At 46.3% G+C, this 15,895-nt stretch overlaps 1 protein-coding gene across 1 annotated transcript in view; it reads left to right on the plus strand.

Moving 5' to 3' along the window:
• LOC126424608 (speckle-type POZ protein-like) overlaps positions 1-15,895 on the plus strand; it is a 65,441-nt gene that overhangs the window by 37,938 nt on the left and 11,608 nt on the right. Inside the window, exon 2 of the mRNA XM_050087347.1 lies at positions 6,636-7,197. Coding sequence (XP_049943304.1) covers positions 6,638-7,197 — 560 coding nt within the window. The 5' untranslated portion in view covers positions 6,636-6,637. The remainder of the gene's footprint in view (positions 1-6,635; positions 7,198-15,895) is intronic.

Raw genomic sequence — 15,895 nt, forward strand, 5'->3', positions numbered from 1 at the left:
TGTGCAGACACATGGTGTTCCGACTGCTTTGACACACTTTATCATTCGATTTCACAAAAACTACTTGGCCCAAAAATTTGATTTTTACACATCTTCTTGACTGATACCTTCCCCCCATAAATGACTTAATTTTGTTTCAATGTTCAACGCAATTATTGTGCAGCATTAGATGTAGTAAACCATTGCACGAAATTTTGAAGAGTTTGCAGAGGTAAAAGTCCATAGTGTATACTTTCCGTATAGTCGATTTTAGTTGCCACTAGAAATTTCAAAAAATTACATTCAAACGAATAAAATTCATGAAGTAAGACACATCGATATTGTTTTTAAAAGAAAGAAAATATTAAGCAGCGATTGAGGTTTGAACTCAGAACCTTTCGCTTAGCAGCCCTGAACTTTCTTTTTTTTAAAAAAAAATCTCGTTTTGTTCCATTTTGTTCGCTGCATCTGCTCGGGGCGTACGTCGTAGGACATCCGTTTAAGTTTGTTGTTGATCGATTAACTCCGTTTTTTTATTACAGAGGGAGCTAACCCTCTGACCGAACACGCTGAGCTACCGTGCAGGCAACACTTTAACCATTACACTAACACAGCTCATCATTCAATAGTTCTCCCGGAGGACTTTAAAATGTCACGCAAAATAACATCAAACACTGTTGGTATGATTATGAATTACTCACGTTTCGTCGAAGTACAATAGGAAATAAACAATTACCGCTCTTCTTTATTGCGAAAAAGCGGTTAGTGAGAATGATACAAACATTTTTCCTTGCTATCGCCTGAATTAGGAGGCTTATTGTTTGTTTGGTTTAATTAATTAATATAATATGAAGCGATTGCTATAAAGAATGCTTTTTCCAAACTTCCTGTAAAAGAAAGTCTGGTATCAAGACAGTGCTTTTGTTCAATTACTTTATTTATGACTGAACGTTTCTAAAACTGAAGACACTCGCCCGTGCTCTGCACTGCAGTCGAGCTCTGGCAATGTCGTTCTCTGTTCATTGGCTGACTGTATTTTGTGACGTCAGATGCGCAGAACGAACCTAAACTCGGCTGCCATCATAAATGACGCGCACTTTAGCAACTACTTACTACTACTGCCACACAGTTCCTACTGCAGCCAACACTGCTCTATGGTCTGAGATTCTCTTATAGCTTAGATATCGCAGGAAGCGCGTGAGCAATCCATCGAAATTACGTCTACTCAAGTGCGCTAGCAATAAAATTCGTTAGTCATGGACCTCTTACAACCTTCACTCCAAAGACTGAATAGCTGTGCAACGCTGTCAGGTTACTAGAAAATGTTTGCTGTTCAAATGTGCTTCTTTCAAGCAGATAGAAATACAACAGTTAGTCGTGACACTGAAATATGTGTTGTTTCCGTCTGCACCTACATTAATAATCGGCAAGCCGCCTTCCGGTGCGTGGCAGGGGATACTTTATGGATCGCTGTCACTTTCCACTCTTCCCCTTCCAATCCTAGTGGAATGGAATCTCTCTAATTTTACCCCTTTTCGCAAGATATACACTGAAAAGCCAAAACCACTGCCCATCCCGACGTTGGATGCCGCCTGGCGGCGTTGTGGACACGTGATGCGGTAATAGTAATGTCTAAGTGGGACAGACACGGATGTGGGACCACTCTAACGAAGATATGGTCTGCAAATGGAGAAATCCATTGACACAAGCAACGTTGACAAAGGGCAGATTATTATTACACATAACCTGTGAACGAGCACCTCGAGGCTGGCCGGTGTGGCCGAGCGGTTCTAGGCGCTTCAGTCTGGAACCGCGCGACCGCTACGGTCGCAGGTTCGAATCCTGCCTCAGGCATGGATGTGTCTGATGTCCTTAGGTTAGTTAGGTTTAAGTAGTTCTAGGGGACTGATGACCACAGCTGTTAAGTCCCATAGTGCTCAGAGCCTTTTCTTTTTTAGCACCTCGAAAACGGTGAAGCTGGAGGAATGGTTAACTGCTACCGTCGCGAGCATCTAGGAAAAGAGGTAACTCAGTCAAACTACCACTTGGCGCTAAATGGTTCAACGTCTACGACCCTTCACGGAAAGTGGGGTTAGGGGACTTGTCTGCTCTGTAAAGTAGGATAGATGGCGATCTGTGGCATCTCTGCCGAAACAGCACAATGCTGGTGCACGCAGATTTTTTTTCAGAGAATACCGTTCATCGTACATTGTTGAACACGGAGCTCTGCAGCAGACCAGACTTATGTGTTCACATGCTGACCCAATGACTTCGACAATCACGACCGCAGTGGACACGGGACCATCGGCATTCGACCATAGATCAATGGAAAAGCATCTCCATAAAATCCGTCATCGAGGTGAATGGTGGCTCGACACGTGCAGCGCGCCATGGACGCAGGCTGCTGGGAGCAGTATTAGCCTACGGGAGACATTCTCCTGCGCTTGCATGGGACATGTGATACTAACTGAAGGCACCCTGACGGCTGCGAACCATCTGCATCCCTTCATGCTTGATGTCTTCCCTGATGGCGATATCATCTGTCAGCAGTCAAATAAAGAAGTCGACATAAAGTTAAAAAACACAGTTGGCGACTCTTAAAACACAAAGAAGACACTGAAGACACATGCACAGGTTAAAAGTCGGCCACAGTATTAAAAACACTCTAGAACAGCACACTTAAAACCCACTTGGAGCACACACGACGAAGAATAAAACTGCCAGGTGGGACTTGCCGGAGGGAGAGGCCGGAGAGGATGGAAAAGGAGGGGTGAGCAAGGGGCAGCAGGGGAGGGGCCGGGGTTGGCAGTAGCGGCGCTTATATTCCCTTCTTGTAGAGACCGCTCCTGTCGTGGTGCAGTCCTAGTCAGTGCGCTAGTGGCTGAAGTCGTCTCACCGCCTTCTCTGCTCTTGATTCCTTCATCTTCATGCCGGCGCTTGTGGTTAGGCCGGAACAGGTTCTCCCTGCCATGTGTTTTGTGTAAGGCTCTTGTAAACAGCATCATCTAGATCTGTGTACGTGGCGAGCTCCACTGTTTAACAACTTACCAATCCCTCAGCAGACTCGAGCTTAGGTAAAAAATTTGTAATGCTTGGCTTTTATTTTTCATATCAGTGATAGTCGACTTACCAACCATATACTGGTTAGATAACATAGTTGCTGATTCACCTTCCTCTGACCTTTCATCAATCTCAAATGCATTCCTCGTAATAATGAGAACATGTCTATGTTTAGGCATTTTATATCACAAGTTTAATCCACGCGGCAAAGTCGTTGGTGGTGATCATAACATAGCACAAACAGTTACTATGAGGGGACATTAAAAAGTAATGCAACATATTTTTTGTGGTGTCACCGCCAGACACCACACTTGCTAGGTGGTAGCTTAAATCGGCCGCGGTCCATTTAGTACATGTCGGACCCGCGTGTCGCCACTGTGTGATCACAGACCGAGCGCCACCACAAGGCAGATCTCGAGATACGGAATAGGACTCGCCCAGTTGTACGACGACTTTGCTAGCGACTACACTGACGAAGCCTTTCTCTCATTTGCCGAGAGACAGTTAGAATAGCCTTCAGCTAAGTCCATGGCTACGACCTAGCAAGGCGCCATTAGCCTTACATAGTTTGATAGTTATCGTATGAAATGTCTCATCAAGAATGCTGTGTTCACATGAAGGAATAAAAGTTAAGTATTCGAGGAGCTGCATACTTTTCTTATTAGAATTCACTACTTATCCGGTTCCAGAATTCACGCCCGTCTGCGTTAGATAGCGTGCATTTCGGCCTCCTCTATCTACAAGGTGTTGGCACATTTGCCAACACATCATTTTTTCTCAGACAGTTTCGGTTTAAAAATGTGGAACTTGTTGTGATACATCGTGAAGTATTCCCGCTTTGGCCCCTATAGTTTAGTGAAACTCCGATTGGTGAAGGCGCTGTATGTAGCCTTCAAAATGGCGTCTGTAACGGAGAAGCGTTTCCAAGCAGAGAATTGTCACTTTCTTTTGGAGGAAAAACCAGAGCATTTCAGACATTCAAAGGCGCTTGAACAATGTCTACAAAGACATAGCAGTTAATAAAAGCACGACGAGTCGTTGGACAAGGAGTCTGTCATCTCGCAACAAGTCACAGCGAGATCTCCAGTGTGCTGGCCTGCTGCACACAGGCGTGACTCCAGCAGTGCTGTAATGTGCAGACACTATTTCAGCGTGTTCGTCGCCAGAAAAATGCAAACAAATTGCTCTTTCCGCTGACATTGCAGGCGTCATGCAGGCCTGCACACCCGAGAAGAGCTCACAGAACTTCATTGGGCTGTTCTTCTCATCCACCCTATAGCCCAGATCTCGCATCTACCGACCCCTGCCTGCCCTGCAAAAGGCTGCACTCTGTGGGAAGCAGTACGTGGATGATGGGGAGGTTTCTGATGCAGCAAAGTGTTGCATCCGATGTCGATAAGCAGAGTGTGTAAGGGATCCGTGACCCCACGAACATAGATATTAGTATCCGACACTCAGGTCGATAGCAGACAGGAATCGATTGTCGAGCGTTGCAGGAGGCAGTGAGGCTAGTGTCGAGTGAGCAGCAGTATTGAGAGACGGGCAAGCATGGTGGTCGAGTGAGTAGTAAATGGTAAATTCACCGGAGTACGACAAATGAGCGCGTCCCCCTGATCGTTGTGGGGTTGACCCTCATCGATACCGGTTCACGAGTGATATAAAACCAAAAGTGACAAGTGCCGAATTACGTGTTTGGCGTCAACCGTGTCGTTCAGCAACAACCATGGATTGCCGTGAGGATTGTTATGAATTTCAACCATCATCATTGCGTGTGACGAAGTACCTAAAATCAGCAACCAATGAAAGATATAACAGTAATTACACGTGTAAGGTGAAGGTAGCAACTGCCTCAGTTCTTGCTTGTTAGTAGAAAATACATATCAGTTAGTACATCGCAACCTTTGTGGTCTTTAATAATAGACAAACTTTCAATCATTAACTATTCCATCTCAGAACAGCTGTACTCGGTTGAAATACCCCTGAAACCACAGCAGAAAAACCGATAGCCTTTCATTCATTAAGCACACAGTCATATAATGATAATAATTAACTGTTTGCCGGCCTTGGTAAATCACACAAAATCCAATAAAGGACAAAACGGGGGTGTTTCAAGTGGTAATATGCAGGTATACAGGACCTCCACCAAGGTGTAAGGTCGTCACATTGAATGATGAATATGTTAAAAAATATACTTTTGTAGCTACAATAGTGGGGAATAATGTGGTATTTTGGAATCCTCAAAAATGGTTCAAATGGCTCTGAGCATTATGGGACTTAACTGCTGAGGTCATCAGTCCCCTAGAACTTAGAACTACTTAAACCTAACTAACCTAAGGACATCACACACACCCATGCCCGAGGCAGGATTTGAACCTGCGACCGTAGCCATCTCGCGGTTCCAGACTGAAGCGCCTAGAACCGCTCGGCCACATCGGACGGCTTGGAATCCTCAATAAAACCAAATGGCGCAGTGGTTAGCGCACCAGGCTCGCATTCCAGATGACAGAGGTTCAAACTCACACTCATTAATCCTGATTTAGGTTTTCTGTGGTTCCCCTAAATCACTTCGGACCAATGCCACGATGGTTCCTTTGAAAGGGCATAGCCGACTTCCTTCCCAGTCCTTCCCTAATTCAATGAGACCTCGTTATTTGGTCCCTCCCCCAAATCAGCCAACCAACCAATAAAGTCAACAAGCTTCCAGAAAAAGAAAGTCTTGCATTACTTAGTGAGTGCAGCTTGTACTGTAGACAACTCGCGCGGGGGAGGGGTGAGCGAATAGAACTTCAGATAATTGTCGCTTTACTGCATATTCTAAGCACACTTTCATGCAGTTCTCAGCATTCAAGGTCACCCACTTCCCTTGCTAGTGTGAATCATTAGTAGTTGGACAGTCTGTCATTGTAGTTTGGTTACACAGATGGCTGGGTCGAAGCTGCGGAGCGGCACTGTGGTCGGCGACTTCGCAGTACTACTGGAGTCTAGCTATGATTCTGATGTTGTACTTTGGTTCCAGAGATGGCCGGGTCGAAACTGCGGAGCGGCACTGTGGTGGGCGACTTGGCAGCACTGCTGGAGTCTGGCTATGACTCTGAAATTGTAGTTTGGTTCCAGATATGGCCGGGTCGAAACTGCGGAGCGGCACTGTGGTGGGCGACTTGGCAGCACTGCTGAAGTCTGGCTATGACTCTGACATTGTACTTTGGTTCCAGAGATGGTTGGGTTCAAGCTGCAGATTGGCAATGTGGTTGGGGACTTCACAAAACTGCTGGAGTCTGGCTACGACTCTGATGTTTGGTTCCAGATATGGCCAGGTGGAAGCTGCAAAGCGGCACTGTGGTCAGAGACTTCACAGCACGGCTGGAGTCTGGCTATGACTCTGATGTTCTACTTTGGTTCCAGAGATGGCCGGGTCAAAGCTGCGGAGCGGCACTGTGGTCGGAGACTTCGCAGCACTGCTGGAGTCTGGCTATGAGTCTGACGTTGTTGTTTGGTTCCAGAGATGGCCGGGTCGAAGCTGCAGAGTGGCACTGTGGTCGGAGACTTTGCAGCACTGCAGAAGTCTGGCTATGACTGTTGTTGTGCTTTGGTTCCAGATATGGCCGGGTCGAAGCTACGGAGCGGCACTGTGGTGGGCGACTTGGCAGCACTGCTGGAGTCTGGCTACGACTCTGACGTCACCCTGGTGGCCGGCGAGGCAAGAATCGAGGCGCACAGGCTGATACTGTCCGCCCGGAGCCCTGTCTTCGCTGCCATACTGCGGCGCCACCAGCACGAAGCCTCCCTCGAGATCCCAGACATGGAGAAAGACGTCCTACGCCAACTGCTGACCTTCATCTACACCGACGAGGCGCCCAAGCTGGTCAGGATGGCCCCACAGCTGCTTGTCGCGGCAGACAAATACGACCTGCAGGTCCTCAAGGACCGGTGCGAACAGCAGCTGATCCGAGACCTAAATGTGGAGAATGCAGCAGACAGCGCTGTCCTGGCAGTCGAGCGATGCTGTCCAGAGCTGAGGCGGGCTGTCGTCGGCTTCATCAGGAGCCACTCTCTCAGCGTCATGGGCACACGCGGCTGGAACGACGCCCTGCACAGCCACCCCAAAGCCCTTTCGCAGGTCTCGCGCCTGGTCTCAGCCCCAGCACAAACGGAAAGCAGGTCAGAGTATTACAACTCTACTCTGTGGATGTGCAAGAACTCTGCTTGTTGCTCATGTGTGGTGTGCGTCAGCCCCAGATCTACGATGTTTCCGAACTGGGGCAAAACTTGATAGTGGCGCCCCCTCCTCCCCTCCCACCTCCACCTCTAGCGTTTCAGACAGGACGTTAAAAATTTTAAAATATCGATTTTTCAAAAATATGTTCATTTTGTAGCACACATATTTCTGAAGAGTTTGATATAAAAAATTTAAACGTTTATTTGATACTACAATAGTGAAGCCATATTCACAGTACATAATTTTTTTTCTTAAAAAAAGGAGCGTTTTCGGCGAACTACGTCAGCATTTATAAATGTAAAACATCAATAGGAGAATATATAATGGGAATTGTGACCATACATCTGACAACAGTTACGAAAAATAATGAGACCAGGCAACCGAGGCAAAGGGCGTAACTAAGTCGCTGCCAGCTATGCCCATGCCTGCCCAACTGTTCATTCCATGTCCTAATTTAGAGTAGATAAAAGCTACGCCAGGGTAAAAACTGCCAAGGATTTGTCCTGCTGTGACACGACGATCGTATAGCTGATATGATTTCACAAGTCGTGAGATCATCAAGCACAGTAAGCTTCCAAATTATATGCTGCTTTCCATATGGAAGCTTGCTGTGCTTGATACAGTTACGACTTGTGAATTTATATCAGCCACACGATCGTTGTGTCACAGCAGGACACATTGCAAGAATCTTTGCCAATTTTTACCCTGGTGTAACGAGCTTGCCATGACACATCTCCTCTGCGTCCAATCCAACGATTTGGGAATTGTCTCTGAAACTCATTTCTAGCCATCAGCGAAAAATGTGCAGGGCACCCATCGTGTTGATACCACATTCTCTTCCTTGTTCCTAAAGGTATTTATTCCAATAACAGACCTAATGTTTCTTGCAGGAATGGTGTGCTTCCTACCACTAAGATTTCCTTCGATGAAATAGGGGCCTATAATTCTGTCCTCCAGAATCTCACACCATACATTCAACGACCACGGTGTGCAGTTGCCGCAGCCAACATGGATTTTCAGTTGCCCAGTAATGCGTGTTATTCAAATTAACATTTCCATGGTTCGTGAATGTAGCCTAGTCAGTAAATAAAATCAGATTAAGAAATGTATCACCCCTCTGCATCTGAAGTTGAGCCCATCGGCAGAATTCAATGCGGCGCATACAATCCGTACAAGTTAACTCTTGGTGGAGACTGATATGGTAAGGATGATATTTATGGCGATGCAGAACACGAACAACACTACTCTGGCTCATGCCAGATTCCCTTGCGATTTGACGCGAACTAACACAGGGATCTCGAACCACAGTGGCAAAGGTACTAATTTCCGTTTCCTCGTTAGTAACTTTGGTTCAAATGGCTCTGAGCACTATGGGACTTCAGTCCCCTAGAACTTAGAACTACTTAAACCTAACTAACCTAAGGACATCACACACATCCATGCCCGAAGCAGGATTCGAACCTGCGACAGTAGCGGTCGCGCGGCTCCAGACTGTAGCGCCTAGAACCGCACGGCCACTCCGGCCGGCGTTAGTAACTTTCCTTTGCCAGATATGTTTTTGATCCGTTAAAGATTCAGTTTTTCTCAATTTATCATACACGTATTTAAATGTACGACTTGTAGGTTGAGTACGTTGAGGATATCTTTCAGCGTAGTAGTCTCTAGCTCTCTCTGAATTTCGTTGGCTTTCTCTGTGAATGAGAAGCATATCGAATTGTTCTTCGAAGGAATACATCATTCTCACTCGTGTGATTCGACTATATTAATCGTACCGTTACTATTAGTGTTGTATTGCGAAACCGTCGATGTCAATGGCTCGTTAGATTGATATGCCGTATTCGGCGAATATTTACTATTTGCACGATATACGAGAGAGAATTGTCAGAGCACGTGCTTCGATAAGTGCCGAAGTGAAAAGGAATACCACTCAATCCATGATAAGAAGATTGCAGCACTGCATTGATACCAATGGTCATCACTTTGAACACCTTCTGTAAATGGACGTTCATGCCACCTTTGTGACCTTCGTTGACCTTCAAAAACCTTACTGTTACACATCATTGGATTCGTCTCGTTAGCCGCTATCAGAAAATCAAACTACAGCATCCCATTTAAAAAACAAATCTCTGACGCGACCCCACCTAGCAACAAAAAACCAACGGCATATTATGGCCCCCGTAGTCACATACAACATTTGTCCCACAAACTTTTCAGCTACTGTCATACTTTCGGAGTTATTCTAGCTGGCAATAGTTAGTGATTCACCCTGTACATTCTCCAATTGATGTTTTACTTTTAGAAATGCTGACGTAATTCGTTGAAACCGGTAACATAACCCCTTTTTTTTTTTAAGAAAAAAATTTATGTACTGAGACTATGATTTCACTATTGTAGTGTCAAACAAACATTTAACTTATATTATAGTCACACTCCTTTACGACACTTATGTCGTAATATAGAAAGACGTGTAAAACATACGCGTACGAGGGAATGTAAGACATGTTATTTGGTGATAAGTGTACCAAAGTGGTGTGCCGTGCCTCTTCACACACCATTATTCTATCGCACTTCACTGTTTTTCGCTCTGTTCAAATCAAACGTGTATATTTTGTAATGGAAGCCATCAAGCTTATATTCAGGACACTGGAAATTAAAATGTGCTATAGTGCCTCTCCTCCTTGCAGTCGGCCAGCTTGACATTCTACTATCCTTAATATATATAATGCCCATTGCCTATGAACTTTTTCTTTTGTGGTGCATAAAATTAAATATAGGAAACATAAAACATGTAAAGACAAGGGACATGCAAGGCAGTACGCAGTTCCTCAACCGTTAGGTCCCAGAATTCTTGCTACAAATTTCACGACGTGCTTTTCTTTCTGCGAAAGAATCTATTACTTCATCAAACTTCGTCAAACGTTTTGTTACATGAAAAATAAAAATGTTGTATAATACTGAAAAAGCTGTCAATATGAATAGTACTCCAGACTGGTGTGGTTTCTCGATCTGATTACGTCTATTTTGTCACTGTCTACCATGTTGTTGATGTGGTCTTCAGTCCAGAGACTGGTTTGATGCAGTTTTCCATGCTACTCTGTCCTCTGCAAGCTTCTTCATCTTCCAGTACCTACTGCAAGCTACATCCTTATGAATCTGTTTAGTGTATTCATCTCTTGGTCTCCCTCTACGATTTTTACCCTCCACGCTGCCCTCCAATACTAAATTGGTGATCCCTTGATGCCTCACAATATCTTCTAGTCAAGTTGTGCCACAAATTTCTCTTCTCCCCAGTTCTGTTCAATACCTCCTCGTTAGTTATGTGATCTACCCATCTAATCTTCAGCATTCTTCTGTAGCACCACATTTCGAAGCTTATATTCTCGTCTTGTCTATGTGGTGTCACCGCCAGACACCACACTTGCTAGGTGGTAGCCTTTAAATCGGCCGCGGTCCGCTAGTATACGTCGGACCCGCGTATCGCCACTATCAGTGATTGCAGACCGAGCGCCGCCACACGGCAGGTCTAGAGAGAGTTCCTAGCACTCGCCCCAGTCGTACAGCCGACTTTGCTAGAGATGGTTCACTGACAAAGTACGCTCTCAATTGCCGAGACGATAGTTAGCATAGCCTTCAGCTACGTCATTTGCTACGACCTAGCAAGGCGCCATTATCATTTGCTATTTATCTTGTGACGCATGTACCGTCAGACCGATGTTCACCAATTATGGATTAAAGTTAAGTATTCCAGCAGCTACGTATTATTTTTATTAGACTCAACCTCCTTAAATGTTCCAGACCTCACGCCAGCCTGCGTGAGCTTAACGCGTGCCTTTCGGCTACCAATCATAGTGGCTTGGCTGTCTTGCCAACAGTCTAAGCTATTTATCGTCCACGTTTCACTTCCATACATGGCTACACTCCATACAAATACTTTCGGAAATGACTTCTTCGGAAACGGCTTCCTGACACTTAAATCTATACTCGATGTTAACTGTCTACCATATAAAACGAAATAGGCCTTTCTAATATTGCAGCAGTTGTAACCCATGCCAAATAAGCGAAAGTGTTTTGGCACAAATGGTCATTTTTATGTACTTCATTTACATAAATAACACGACAGAAGATAATTCACGAAGTAACAATCTCAATTACATATTAGGCCTACTACAACCAGAAAGCTTTATGTTAGGAAATAGTGTCATGTTTCATTCAGACGCCCACTTTCTCAAGCATGAGATCGAAAAGTAGTAGTAAAAATTTTTTTATATAAATTCGGAATCTTGATATTCTTCCACACAATTCTCCCCCTTCCCATTTCTAACAAACAATCTTGTCAATTCTGTAACTACTCCTGGTATTGTCCAAATTTATTCTCGGATTAACTTTACTAACCCTGCCAGAACCACAGGTTCATTTATCCCGCGTTTATTCTCCGGTTAGGCGTTATTCCATGCTCGTACAATGCGTTTTCCGGACTATTCCGAGAATAGAACTTAAAGCAGATGCTAACCGGGTAGCGTTGCCATCTGGCAAAAATTTTCTGTCAATATTTCGTTTTTTTTGGATACACCAAGAAGATAAAATGTAACCTTTCTTACCTGTTAGTCGTTCATTTTCCACTCTGGTAGTCTGAATCTATGGATTTCGCTAATAGCTATAACATCGCTGATCACTCGCACACCTAATCAACCGCATAAAGAAACTGCAATTGGCATTCACCCATTCGTGTTTATTCGGCTCAGCTCGTACAGCCCCGTACTCTTTTCTCTGCGAGAGAGTTTTTTATTTCTAGAGGCGAAGGGTATTCACCTGGCAGAGACATCACGTACGCACTGATTCAAAAATCAACTTATGATTCGTTCAGAAATAAACTTAGAATTTGATACCCCAGTTTGCCCCCCTCGCCTGCCCCCCTACATCCGGGCCCTCGTAATTCCTCGTCTATCGCGCCACACTGCCTTAGCGGGAAGAGGACGAAGGGGGGAAGGGGGACTGCGAAAGTCCTTATGTGACATAAGATTTTGTTCCATATTTCGCATTTCTCAACAACATACATGGCCCAGTCACATCAATGTCACCACTGCCTATCTCAACGTCAACATGCAATAGCCACTCACTGACGGCATCTGGCAGCACTAGCAGTAGATGATACATAAAGCATGTCAGGGGGATGCGGAAAACAGTGCAGTTGTTGTCGTAATGTGAAAACAGAGCGATTTATCTGACGTCCAAAAGGGCATGATGGTTAGTTTTCGGTACATGGGTGGAAGCATTTCCGAAAAGGGTAACTCAGTAAACTATTCACATACCACCGTGGTTAAAATATACCGTGCGTGGCAAACTGGTGCCAAGGCAACTATGACACACCATGGGCCGAAGATGATAGGAGGAACGAGACCTCGTGAGATGTTTTTGAGTGAATAGATGTTCAACTGTTGACCACCTGACCTCCTGAATGAACCAAAGGTCTACCAACAGCGTCTCTTCTCAGATATTGTCCAATGAAAGTGCTCTACCACTTGCCCGCGAAAGGCAAAGGTCCCGAGTCCGAGTCTCGGTCGGGCACACAGTTTTAATCTGCCAGGAACTTTCATATCAGCGCACACTCCGCTGTTGAGTGAAAATCCCTCTTGAATGAGATTGGGTAGCTCAGTTGACCATACTTCGCCGGCGGACGGCGTGGAGGTAGGACGTAGTGTCGTGTGCGCTGCGCCGTCTGTGCTTCCGCGTGGTAAGTCTCGCGCTTGCTGCAGCTTAAAGCTCTGTTTATCGAACACTTCGAGAAGTAATGAGTAGTATACAGTGGTGGTTCAACCAAGTCGAAAAGATACGTTGAAACTTACCTTTGATTCTCGATATGCCAGACCTAAGTCGTTCGAAGTAGAGAATTGGTTAGAAGAAGATGTGAAGCTCTCCTTTAATGATATAATCGGGATCCACCTGTCGATTTTAGCTTGTGTCGTGTTTGTTAAAATGCGTAGTTCCGAGTTGTGCGAGAAAATATTTGAGTCTTCCGGAGGTGTCATGAAATTTAAGCACTCGGATGGAAACGTTGGTGAAGTCACCGCTGCACATGCTGGTTTTGGCATTCGCACAGTTCGAATCTTCGAGTTGCCTTTTGAGATTACAACAGACCAAATTAATGCCGTAATTTCATCCTTCGGGAAAGTGCTCAGAAACTTTGCCGAGACATGGTCAAGCGCGCATAAATTGCCAGTACTAAATGGAGTACGGCAGCTTCGAGTAGAGTTACAAAAGCACATCCTGTCGTACATCAATGTCTGCGGATATATAGGGATTGTAATTTATGACGACCAGCCGCGAACCTGTGCCGCCTGGGCACGTTCGCGCAGAATGTATACAGCGGCGCGCTGCACAGCTGCCGGCCGGCGATGGCAACACTGCCGGGAACTTACGCCGCCGTGGCACGCGAACGACCGACTGTCTCCTCAGCCCCTGAACCGTGTGCAAATACACTCCTGGAAATGGAAAAAAGAACACATTGACACCGGTGTGTCAGACCCACCATACTTGCTCCGGACACTGCGAGAGGGCTGTACAAGCAATGATCACACGCACGGCACAGCGGACACACCAGGAACCGCGGTGTTGGCCGTCGAATGGCGCTAGCTGCGCAGCATTTGTGCACCGCCGCCGTCAGTGTCAGCCAGTTTGCCGTGGCACACGGAGCTCCATCGCAGTCTTTAACACTGGTAGCATGCCGAGACAGCGTGGACGTGAACCGTATGTGCAGTTGACGGACTTTGAGCGAGGGCATATAGTGGGCATGCGGGAGGCCGGGTGGACGTACCGCCGAATTGCTCAACACGTGGGGCGTGAGGTCTCCACAGTACATCGATGTTGTCGCCAGTGGTCGGCGGAAGGTGCACGTGCCCGTCGACCTGGGACCGGACCGCAGCGACGCACGGATGCACGCCAAGACCGTAGGATCCTACGCAGTGACGTAGGGGACCGCACCGCCACTTCCCAGCAAATTAGGGACATTGTTGCTCCTGGGGTATCGGCGAGGACCATTCGCAACCGTCTCCATGAAGCTGGGCTACGGTCCCGCACACCGTTAGGCCGTCTTCCGCTCACGCCCCAACATCGTGCAGCCCGCCTCCAGTGGTGTCGCGACAGGCGTGAATGGAGGGACGAATGGAGACGTGTCGTCTTCAGCGATGAGAGTCGCTTCTGCCTTGGTGCCAATGATGGTCGTATGCGTGTTTGGCGCCGTGCAGGTGAGCGCCACAATCAGGACTGCGTACGACCGAGGCACACAGGGCCAACACCCGGCATCATGGTGTGGGGAGCGATCTCCTACACTGGCCGTACACCACTGGTGATCGTCGAGGGGACACTGAATAGTGCACGGTACATCCAAACCGTCATCGAACCCATCGTTCTACCATTCCTATACCGGCAAGGGAACTTGCTGTTCCAACAGGACAATGCACGTCCGCATGTATCCCGTGCCACCCAACGTGCTCTAGAAGGTGTAAGTCAACTACCCTGGCCAGCAAGATCTCCGGATCTGTCCCCCATTGAGCATGTTTGGGACTGGATGAAGCGTCGTCTCACGCGGTCTGCACGTCCAGCACGAACGCTGGTCCAACTGAGGCGCCAGGTGGAAATGGCATGGCAAGCCGTTCCACAGGACTACATCCAGCATCTCTACGATCGTCTCCATGGGAGAATAGCAGCCTGCATTGCTGCGAAAGGTGGATATACACTGTACTAGTGCCGACATTGTGCATGCTCTGTTGCCTGTGTCTATGTGCCTGTGGTTCTGTCAGTGTGATCATGTGATGTATCTGACCCCAGGAATGTGTCAATAAAGTTTCCCCTTCCTGGGACAATGAATTCACGGTGTTCTTATTTCAATTTCCAGGAGTGTACAAGTTCTCCAGACACTGAAATTCCGATGGATGTCAGTGCCGTCATAGCTGACGACCTACAACAGTCCCACCAACCGACGAAAACAGTTGAAGTTCCACCGAAACCGGCACCTGCAACTGTTAAGGCAGCAGATCCGCCGGAAGTTGAAGACCGACACACCTTACAGAAAAGCGAAACTAACTTGGATACTGAAGAAAGTCCGTCGAGAGGCCATTCTCCAAAAAACAAAAACAAAAAAAATCACTCTCCTGAGGATTCACTCGTCCCACACACGACGACAACGTCAACCGGCTGGGCAGACGAAAGCGATCATAACAATGCGGATGAAATTTCAGAAACTAAAACAGACTGTACTCCAGCCCCAAATGTGGCTGATTTCTTCAACGAAGACTTCTCCGTGAACGAACTTTCTAAAGAACAAGGACACACCAATGAAACATTTGCTACCGGTGAATATTATTAAAATGAGTTTTAAAGCTGACGCTTACGAGACAAAACGGAAGAATGTTGTTTAAAGTTTGATCAAGTAGAACGACCAATGTCTGACATACAAGCGTACAAGATCGCTACAGTAAACCTTAATAAGATTCATAATTCCTTTAAATTACAGAACTTAAAAGATTTTATATATGCTTCTGACACTGACATTATCCTTTTACAAGAAGTGACAGACATTGAGCTCGGTAACGTACCTGACTTCAACGCCATTATAAACCCAGGGCATGGAACGGAAATGGGCAC

Source organism: Schistocerca serialis, chromosome 10 (assembly GCF_023864345.2).
Source record: "Schistocerca serialis cubense isolate TAMUIC-IGC-003099 chromosome 10, iqSchSeri2.2, whole genome shotgun sequence".
NCBI classification, from domain to species: domain Eukaryota; kingdom Metazoa; phylum Arthropoda; class Insecta; order Orthoptera; family Acrididae; genus Schistocerca; species Schistocerca serialis.